Source organism: Zingiber officinale, chromosome 10A (assembly GCF_018446385.1).
Source record: "Zingiber officinale cultivar Zhangliang chromosome 10A, Zo_v1.1, whole genome shotgun sequence".
Taxonomy (NCBI): Eukaryota; Viridiplantae; Streptophyta; class Magnoliopsida; order Zingiberales; family Zingiberaceae; genus Zingiber; species Zingiber officinale.
Genome location: NC_056004.1, coordinates 62031506 through 62042969, shown reverse-complemented (window position 1 = coordinate 62042969; position 11464 = coordinate 62031506). Strand labels below are relative to the sequence as shown.

General features: G+C 40.8%; 1 protein-coding gene across 1 annotated transcript; it reads right to left on the bottom strand.

Moving 5' to 3' along the window:
- Window positions 1–1561: 1561 nt before the first annotated feature.
- LOC122026676 lies at window positions 1562–1921 on the bottom strand. The gene has a single exon (XM_042585405.1). The coding sequence runs from the start codon at window positions 1919–1921 to the stop codon at window positions 1562–1564; it is 360 nt and encodes a 119-aa protein (XP_042441339.1).
- Between the last annotated feature and the right edge of the window lie 9543 nt (window positions 1922–11464).

Sequence of the window (11464 nt, the reverse complement as noted above, 5' to 3'; positions counted from 1 at the left end):
TCGGGCATGCAATCCCGGGAAAATTTACAATGATGCAAGAAAGCCAGAGTATTGGTATATCTCGGTCGGGTATGTAATCTTGTGCAAATTGGCATTAATGTAAGAAGGCCAGAATATTGATATATCTTGGTCAAGCATGTAATCCCGAGCGAATTTGTATGAATATAAGAAGACCAGATTATTGATATACCTCGGTCGGGCATATAATCCCGAGCGAATTTGTATTGATACAAGAAAGCCAGAGTATTGGTATATCTCGGTCAGGTATGTAATCCCGAGTGAATTGGCATTGCTGTAAGAAAGCTAGAGTATTAGTGTATCTCAGTCGGGTATGTAATCCCGAGCGAATTTGTATGAATATAAGAAGACCTGCAAATAATCATGTTTCGATTGGGAATATCTTCCCGAGCGAGTTATCCGGTAATAATGATATATTGAGGAAGCTGAAATATGATATGTACCAGTTCCAGGCTTAGGGTTTTCGCCTATCCTCCAAGAAATGCTCCCGGATTTTCCTTAAAATTTCATGATTAACTGGTGTCGAGCGGAGGAAGCCTGCTCGAACTTTGAGGGTTTAAAATCTCTGGTTATCCTTAAGGAAATCTGACTGATCCTTTTTTCAGGTTCCTGATCGACAACTGTCGAGCGGAGGAAGCACGCTCAGGTAGATCTGAGCGGAGGAAACTCGCTCGAACAGACTTGAGAGGAGGAAACACGCTTAATGATTGGAGGTTTAAGGTCTCTGATTCCCCTCAAGGAAGCCGTCCCGGTCACTCCTTAAGGTCCTCGGTTAACTATTAACGAGTCGAGGAAGCACACTCGAATAGCAGTGAGCGGAGGAGGCACGCTCATCTATCAAGAGTTCGAAGTCTATGATTCCCCTCAAGGAATCCAGACCAGTCACTTTTTAAGGTCCCCGATCAACTATTGCCGAGGGGAGGAAGCATGCTCGAATAGCAATGAGCGGAGGAGGCACGCTCATCTATCAAGAGTTTAAAGTCTCCGGTTCCCCTCAAGGAAGTCAGACCGGTCACTCCTTAAGGTCCCCGATCGACTGTTGTTGAGCGGAGGAAACACGCTCGAATATCAATGAGCGGAGGAGGCATGCTTATCTATTAAGAGTTTAAAGTCTCTGGTTCCCCTCAAGAAAACTAGACTGGTCACTCCTTAAGGTCCCCAATCGACTGTCGGCGAGCGGAGGAAGTACACTCAAATAAAGAATTGTTTGGTTCATTCTAACAGATATATGTATTGAGTAAAGAGTAAATGCCTACATTTTTTTCATTATATCCAAAAATTAAATGGAATATATGGACAAATTATAGGCATACTTGTCAGGCTCTGTATGGTTGTAAGTGATTTGCGCTCCAAGGCCTCTCAAGATTTCTCCCTTTTGAGTCTTGGAGATAATAAGAGCCGGAAGCAAGTTTCTGTATAACTTTGTATGGTCCTCCCCATCTGGGTGCTAATTTGGTAACATCTCCCACAGGTTTGACATGCTTCCACACTAAATCCCCTACTTGAATGAATCGGGGAATAACTCTTTTGTTGTAGTTCTGTCTCATTCGCTGTCGATTAGACGAAGACGAGTTACTGCCTTGTCCCGAGCTTCTTCGATAAGATCAAGTTCCATAAGACGTCGACCGTAATTATCTTCATCATAAAGCCGTCTCCGATCAGATTCCACCCCAACCTCAATGAGTACGACTGCTTCTCCCCCATATATTAGTTGAAATGGAGTTATCCCTGTAGCTTCTCGAGTGGTGGTACAGTAAGCCCATAACACACTAGGTAAATCATTTACCCAACTACCAGCAACATGATCTAGCTTAGTCTTAAGTCCTCTGATGATTTCTTTATTGGTCACTTCTGCTTGCCCGTTACTCTGTGGATAAGCTACAGAGGTGGATGCTTGTACCATGCCATATCCTGCACACCATTCTCTAATTCTCTATCCCTGGAATTGTCTTCCATTATTAGAGACTAATTTATGGGGAATATCGAATCTACAAATAATGTGTTACATAAGAATTTGATGACTGCATTTTCAGTAATTCTTGCTAACGGTTTAGCTTTCACCCATTTTGAGAAATAATCTACAGCTACCAATAGAAACCTTCTTTGAGCAGTGGCTAGGGAGAATGTGCCTACTATGGCCATACCCCATTGATCAAAAGGGAAAGAAATGATGGAAGTCTTCAACAGTTGGGTAGGACGATGTGGGATATTCTGATGCTTCTGGCAAGACATACATGTTCTTATGAGTTGAGCCGCATCTTCCTGTAGAGTAGGCCAAAAGTAACCAGCCAATAAAATCTTACGTGTTAAAGATCTACCCCCAATATGACTGCCACACAAACCTTGATGCACCTCCTGCAAAATGTACTGCATATCCTCTGGTCCAATGCATTTGAGCAACGGACTACAAAAGGCGCTTTTGTAAAGCTGATCCCCTATCAAAGTATATCGGGTGACTTTCTTCTTAATGTTAGAGTGTATACTAAAAGCCTAGCTTTTGGTATAAACATTAATCTAGAAATAAGAATCGCATTTGTCAAATGTCTACATTTATGATAAATGTAGTTGCACAATTAATTTATATTGTAGATAACATGGTGTGTGGTGTCACATATAGAAGATCATGTTATCGGTTCCTTATAAATTATAAACAGTAGCTCACGACCAAGATGGAAAGGAACAAACCATTGGAAGGTCGTAGTGTAATTAGGTATTAGTTTATCTTAACTATATGATTACACTAGTACACTTAGAGTGTATTGAGTAGGACCATTTGAGGTCGTTCATTTTATACTGACTTTATAAAAGAATAAAGACCTCAGTTATTATGGAAGTGTGTGCTCTTAATCCTAATATAATAACAAACACATATATTTGATATTTATTTCTCTAATTTATCAATGGGTGAGATTTAGTTCGATAAATAAATAAACCTGATAAGTTGGGAAATGGTATCACTTATAGTGTGTGTTGTTGATTATAGAAGGAAACTGTGTCCTAGAGATACTAGGTTGATAATGTCCTCAAGAGGAGCTCATAAGGATTGTCATGTTAAACCCTGCAGGTGGACTTAGTCCGACATGATAATAAGGTTGAGTGGTACTACTCTTGGACTTAGATATTAATTAAATGAGTTGTCAGTAACTCACTTAATTAGTGGACATTCGATATCTTAAACACAGGGAGACTAACACGCTCATAATAAGAAGGAGCCCAAAATATAATTTGGGATTGGTGCGGTAGTTCAATAATAGTTCTTTAGTGGAATGAATTATTATTGATGAAATTAAGTTGTGTGTTCGGGGCGAACACGGGATGCTTAATTTCATCGGGAGACCAAAACCAATTCCTCCTCTCGGTCCCTATCGTAGCCTCTAGTATATAGATATTTATACCCACCGCATACCCACCTTCTTACCCATCCAATGGGGCCGGCCAAGCTAGCTTGGAACCCAAGATCAAGTGGATGAGTCATGTAGGTGGTCAGCCAAAGCTTGGGTCCCAAGCTTAGGTGGCCGGCCACTAGAATATTAAAAAGGATTTTTATTAAAATTATTTCTTATGTGGATATCATGATTTTAAAAGAGAGTTTAAAAATTAAAAATTTCCTTTTATAGCTTTCTACAAAAGATTAAGAGAAGAGATTAATCTCTTTCCTTATTTGTAGTTTAAAAGGATGGTTTTAATTTTTGGTAAAAACTTTCCTTATTTGTAAATCATCTACATGTTTAAAAGAGAGTTTAAAATTTGAAATCTTTCCTTATTTGTTGATTAAAGGAGGATTTTAAATTTTAAGAAAACTTTCCTTTTTAACCATGTTCATGATTTAAAAGAAAGTTTAAAAATTAATAATTCTCTTTTATTAGTTTCTACAAAAGATTGAGAAAAGATTTGATATCTTTCCTTATTTGTAGATTAAAAGAGATTTTAATTTTTAAAGATAACTTTCTTTTTATCCACATGTTTGAAAGAAAGATTTTAATTTATTAAATTTCCTTTTTAAACCAATCATGAAGGGATTAAATTATTGGAGAAATTTTATAAATTTCTGGAGACAAATTAGGAAGTTTTAATTAATTAAAACTCTCCTTGTTTGTAGCTTTGGTGTGACCGGCCAAATAGAATTGAGAAAGAAAATTGTTTTTAATTAAATAATTTTTCCTTTTCAATGGAAAAAGAATTAAGGAAATTTTTATTAAATTTTCCTTATTTGCCAAGACCAGGGATTATAAAAGAGGGGGTAGAGAAGGCTTCATGGTGAACAACCTCTATTATTTCTCTCCCTCTTTTCCTTGGTGTTGTGGCCGACCAACCTCTCTTCCTCTCTTCCTCTTGGTGGTGGCCGAACCTTCTCTATTTTCTTGGAGCTCTTGTGGTGGCCGGATACTACTTGGAGAAGAAGAAGAAGAAGGAGAGAAAGCTTGTATCCCTTGGAGCTTGGTTGGTGGAAAAAGATCTTCATCTTTTGGAAGCTTTGTGCTTGGCCGAAACTTGAAGAAAGGAGAAGAAGGTGCTTTGGTGGATTCTCATCTCGGAAGATCGTTGCCCACACAACGTGTAACGACCCACCTTCTACTACTAGGCTGTAAGGCGAATCACTACAGTTATTGCTAAACTATGTTGTGCGGAAAGCTAGGCTAATTAAAATTTTTCTACTAAACTTATCAAAACTTAATGCTCTGGGTGTACCTAGGAGTTGTACACTTGCTAGGGGAGACAACCTATGCCTCCCGGATGACCTTCTGGCTGAAATCAGGCATTTCAATCGATCCACAGATCGATTCGTGGGATCGATCACGGATCGATCCGCTGATATGTCACGCACAGAAGTCTGGATCACCCCGATCCAAAAGCTTTCTCTTCTTCAGCCTGATCGGTCCGCCGATCAATCGGATCACGGATCCGGACCGACCGGCCGTCGACGATCGATCGGATGCTGCCGTGGAGCCTCGGCGATGCAATTGCGATGGCGCCAATCCGACGACACCAGATCGGCGATGGTGAGACCGATCAGTCCACCCATGTCTTCTGTTACGGTGGATCGGCGGTGACGATCCATGAGGATCAGCAGTATCACGATCTCGTCCCGGATCGGCCGATGGATCCGGATGGCCTGACCGGCCCCGATCGGTCTGGAGACCGATCAGAGTTCTGATTTCGAATCTGAACTCTGATTTCAGACCCTGGGTTGTGCCAAGACTCCACCTATCAACTATCCCATGCATGATAACTATTCTAACAACATGTAATAACAATTTTAGACTTAAGCTAGAGTAAGGTTCACTGGTTCATGGCATTTCAAGTCACTAAACACATTTAACAATTGAAAGTGTATGAAAGTAAAAATTGCTAGAGTTCTAATTGGTTAAACTTGCTAAGTCCCCTAAGGACCTTTGATTCCGGTTCCTGCCACACACACCATCCTTGCATTGCCCTCCAGCTTCCTCTGTTAGTCCATCTTTCCTTTACCTTTATCTGCAGTATAAGGAAAAGTAGAATCTGTAAGCTTAAAGCTTAGTAAGAAACCATCTACCTCACAAAATCATGCATTCGATGCAATATGCTTTTAAATCATGCTATTTGAAAATATGCACTGAACTTGCTAAGTCATGGTATACTGAAATCATAAAGCATAACATATAAGCATGGCATAAGCACTGGATCATGGCAAAGCAACCAAATAAACACTGAACTGAATATAAGCTAAACTAACTGAAACTAAATCTGTAACTGGAAACAAACTCAACTAGCATAATTGATTTTGAGTTTTGAAATCTAATACATAATAGGTGAAAATACTAAACATGCTGTTGGGCCCAAGATTATCACTTTGTATCAAGCCATCCCTACTAGACCCGGGTTGCAAGTCCCAATTTAGCGTGGGTTGTCTAGGCTATCTGAATCTAGGGACGATGGAGTCCAACCCAATGGATATCTAATCCAAGACGAGGTAACTGAAAATAAAATACGATATCTATAGCTAACCGATATAACATGTCTTTTCTAGGTTATCGAACCTAGAGCTAGGTTATCTCGAACCTAGAGGCGATCGTGGAGCCCACCCATTGGACCGTAGTCCCATAGAACTGAACTAAACTAATGTGCTGGTTTAAATGCCTCTAATGCATCTAACTGAGCTATTAAACATAACTGAGGTGGTATTTAGCTACACTAACATTTTACCGAACACTTGGTGTGCTCCAACTCTCTCCTCTAATAGGGAGATCACCTCTAGGCACCCGACAACGTCTAGAATCTCCAACTAAAGGAGAACAACGTGTCCGTCCCGTCTAGAGGTGTTCAACTAAATCCCTAAATCCTCGAGGAGGGTTAAAACACACCCTATGTGCCGAAAAACCTGCATATAGCTAAATCTAACAGTATGCAATCAAACGAAAGCTATTATACTGCAGGTGAGGGGTTTCTTACCTCTTGATCGTAATTTCTTATGATTCTATTCGCTAGAGTTCCGGTGGAGATGATCCTCTCGACAATCCGATCACGTCTTCGCGTTCCTCTCGCGGAGAAGAACCTCTTTCGTGTTGGAGTCGTCGCCGGAAGGTGAACCGATGGACCTTGGGCTTGGTGTGCCGTGCGTGAGGAAGAGGAGAAGAAGGGGGGCGCCGGCGTGAGGGTTTGAGAGGAGAAGGTGCCGAACCAAAAATAAAAAAATAACCCAACCCCAACTTAAGTTTATTATTTATATTAAGTGGTTTAATGAACCCAACTCTAATATAAATATATTTGGTTCTCCTTTCTTTCAGCACGGCCCTGCTGGGTTCACCGGTTACTAATCTTATCCGGAAACCATAGGTCTCGGGTTCGATTCCCGCCTAAGCTATTTTACGGTTCTAATTATTTTTGCTACTTCCGATACTCGGATTTTTCCGGAGAAATATCTAAAAATTCCAGAAAAATCTTAGAATAATTCTAAAATAGTTTTGAGAATTTTCGGGCGTTACACAACGTCCGAGGTTAGAAGAGGAATACGGTAGAAGATCAAGAGGTCTTTCTAAAAGGTATAACTAGTATTTTTTCTTTCCGCATCATACTAGTTATTTTTGGAAATAATACCAAATACAAGAGGCTTACGATTCTAGTATTTCGAATATGTTTTTCGAAGTTGTGTTCTTTTGTTTTATTTTTCCTTGTGATTTGATTGTTCTTTTCGGTTAACCTAAAGTTATTTTAGGAAATTAAATATTAGATTTCTATAAAAGGTTTTGTCTAGTCGGTGGTGGTTGTTGTTGGTTAGAGCCCTAGAGCCAATCATTTGATGATTGTATGGACTCATGTATATCATATTCTTGTATATTAATAAAGGCATTTGTTTGGTTATTATACTTATTTATATTAGTGCCAAATAGACTAAGTATAATTACGTCCTTGAGTAGAAGGTTCATACCTATATCAATCGATTAGTTGAATCGATAGTGAGATGATATAGGGAACACTACTCTAAATCATTCCTAGTCGAGTATTAGCATTCAGGGACAATGTTAATACAATAAGACTAGCATGTAGGTCAGCTCGATGACTTGATCTCACAAGTCATGGATATAGAGATATCAAGCTGACACATGGGTATGCATTAGAGAATGTATACTGAATGACCCGCCATGAGAAAGTATCATGGATCGTTATATGAGTGTCATATACTTTCTCATGTGGCTATTAGTATGTCTATTAGTCCTTAGACCTGAAGTCACCATGGATCCCTACATAAGGAGTTATGTACTTTAGTTTCGTCAAACGTCACCCGTAACTGGGTGGACTATAAAGGCGATTACTGGGTATATAACGAATTATGTAGAGGGATGTGAGTGATGTAGATGGGATCTATCCCTCCCATATGACGGGAGCGACATCGGTATTCTTGATAGAGTGAGACCACTAAGTGCATGGCCATGCCCAAATGAGTCAACATTAGATGTTGAGCTCATTTGATCGAGTGAGTCTACTTGGAGTTCAAGATTTAAATTGATTAGAGGATGACACGGTCTATGCCTCACATTGATCAATCTAGATGTCTAGGATAGAAGGACACTTGTCATTATTTTGTGAGTAGTCACAATTGGTAGTCACAAGGTGATGTCGGATCTCGACATTCTTGTAACTTGGGTAGTAATGATGTGTTGCTAGATACCGCTCATTACTTATGCTCCTAAATGGGTTTAGGGCATTGCCAACGTTACAAGAACCTATAGGGTCACACACTTAAGACAATTATGTGGAGATTAGGTTCATATGATGAACCAAGAGGATTAGATTCATTTGATGAATCAAATTGGATTAAGAGTAATCCTAATTGGGCTAACTTGAGTTTGACTCAAGTTGATTCATATGTTAAATGAGTCTAATTTAGATTTTGACTCATTGAATCAATTTAATTTAATGAATTAGATTCATTATATTAAGTTGGCTCGAATCAAATGGTTGGATTAGATCCACCATGGTAGAGATTGAGTCAAGTTTGACTTGACTTGAGAAGGAAGACCAAAGGTCAATTTTGACTTGACCTTTTGCCACCTCATTGGTGAGTAGGCATTAGGTGGACCAATAATGATGTTCCACATCATCATGGGTGCCACCTCATGGAAGTGACAAAGCCACTCTCTTAATGGTTTCATATTAATTGCAATTAATGTGATTTTATGGTTTCATATTAATTGCAATTAATGCAATTAATGCAATTAATGTGAATTTTAAGTGTGGCCCACTTTGTTTTGGGTGAAGAAATTCATTTTCATTCACTTGTGTGCATCTTCCTCCTTCTCCTCTCAAGCTCTCCCTCTCCTCTCCTCCCTTGGTCGAACCACATAGGTGCTAGCACACCTTGGTTTTGGTCATTTCCATCTAGTGTGTCCGTGGATACTTCTAGAGGACCGGCGCTTGACGGTCTTGAGATCCGGCATCATTTGGACTAGCGGGAACGCGAAGGGCATCGCATCAAAGGTATAAATGGTTTATCCTTATGTAGATCTACTGTAGATTAAAGTTTTTCAAACTCGTACTCGTATTTTCGTTCGGTTTTACCTTGCACGAGATCCGTGGCTTGGGCGATTCGGGGTTTCCGCGACGCGAAAAGCGGTTTTCGCGGCCCGAAAAACCCAACAGTTGCTCCCATATCCAAGAAGGCCATGTGCCTCGCCACGTCAGTACTGGAAACTAATTATGGAAATTAATATTTAATGAAATTAATAACTTAAGGTGATTTGGGTCGAACGTGTTAAGTTCCGCAGGAAATCCAAGTCAAAACCTAAAAGAACAAATAGATTAAGTTTTGGATCAAACGTGTTAAGTTCCGCAGGCGATCCAAAATTTAATTTAAAAGAACACATGGTAGCTAGGAAAAGGTTCAGACCTTTGTACAAAATTTTTGTACAGTGGAACCTCTAGGCTTTCCGAGTAGCAACCAACAATTGAAGCTAGGTTTTTGGTATTATTTGGTAAGTTAAGCTATGCATGTCATATAATTTAGGCGGGTAGTAGGATGTGTTAACTTTGTGGATGCAGGATCCAACTATTATGGCTTTTAGTTATTATGTGTGTGATTGGACCTTGGACATGTCAAGGGCATTTATGTGTGCATGATTGTATTAAAATACAACAGGGATTTAGTTTTATTAGGATTTTATTTTGATCTAGATACATGTGCATTCCTTTTATGGAATATAGGATCAAAATGTAAATTCTATTTATGTCATGGATCGAATCTTGCAAAGCGTGGAACCTTCTAAGGACCAGAGGCGCAGAACTAGGAGCAAGATGGATGCGACAACTAGACCCGGTGGCGGTGGCCAAATATGGCAGCTTGGGATGACAACACACGGAGGACAACTAGAGATAAAAGCCATAATAGTTGAAAATTAGATTTTCTATTTATTGCTTTTATATTGTGCGTGTGCATGTTAGTATACATGACTAGTAGGCTAGCATAGTTAAAATTCCTCGCTTATAAATAACTATGGAGAGGGATTTTAAATAAATCCCATGGTCTCCATTACTGGTTTTAAGTGATGCAAACAAACTTGCGCGTTGGCTCGAGTGCCTTCCTCCATAACGGATGAGCTTGTTTGTGGATTACTAGAACAGATCGCAGTGCAACCTTAGGTCAAGGTTGACTGGTTGCCGACTCGAGTTGACGTGACTCGAGTTGTATTTTGATGTTTGACTTGGGAAGATTGTCGGTGCAACCTTAGGTCAAGGTTGACCTAGTTGTGTTGCATGTTGATGTTTGACACTCGAGAGAGTTCTATTCTTGATGTGGGACAAGAATAGATGTTTGGGAGATTATTGGTGCAACCAAGGTCAGGGAGCTTGACTGATCGGAAAAGTCCAAGTATGGAGACTTGGCACTGAAAAGTCCAAGTATGGAGACTTGCACGGAAAAGAGCAGGGAGCTTGGCACGCGAAAAGTCCAAGTATGGAGACTTGCGGAAAAAGTCCAAGTATGGAGACTTGCAGGAAAGTCCTAACTGGGTGTTAGGCTTGAAGTACCGGTGTGAAGCAGAAGGGAAAGTCCTAAGCTGGATGCAAGATGGAAAGTGAGTGAAGCAGCGAGAGGAGAAAGTCCTAATGGATGTTAGGCGGTGGAAATCTCGTGAGTGAAGGTGAAAGTCCCGGTGAGTGAAGCCGCAAGGAAAATCCAGATGGATGGATCGATGATCGACGGTGTTGGAAAGTCCAAGTAAGTCAAAGGGATTGACCGACACTTGGCAGAGGAGTCAAGGGAGTGACCAGATGCTAGGGATGAAGTACCAATAGGTCAAGGTTGACCGGATATTGGTTTGAAGTCTTGAGACTTGGTTTGGGCAAAATCCGGCTGGATCGATCAGTGGATCTGTTATTGTCCGATCGGTCCGGTGACCGATCGATCAATCGAAGTAAGCTCGTTGATTCTTCGATCGGATCGGTGACCGATCAGATTAGTTCTTGATCGGTGCCGCCGACGACCAGATAACGACAATCGAGGCGCAGCAAAGTTCAGGAGAAGCTCGATCGACGGACCGATCGAGGTTTGATCGGGGACCGATCATCGAGGTTCCGGACGTGCATCGGAGGTTCCTGGATCGGTCGACCATCGTGGATCGGACTCGATCGGACCAAACGAGCGAAGTTAGGGAATGGATCGTCTGGACCGATCCATCGACCTGATCCCATCGCCGAGTCACGATTCAGACTCGCCGGTGCTGCAACACAAGCAGATTTCTTCCTTTCTTCGCCCAGGGTTATAAAAGGAGGTCTGACCTGCAGCTCCTTCTTCTTCTTCTTCTTCCTCCTTCCTGCTAAGTGTGCGTGCTTGTGAGCTTTGTTGAGCTCGCTCAAAGCTTCGCGTGAGCTTCGGCCGGTCACCGTTGTAGGCGCTTGGAGCTGTTGCTTCATCCAGTCGACAAGAAGGCAAGCTAGGGTTATTACATTCTTGTATTGTACTTAGTTTTCTTGC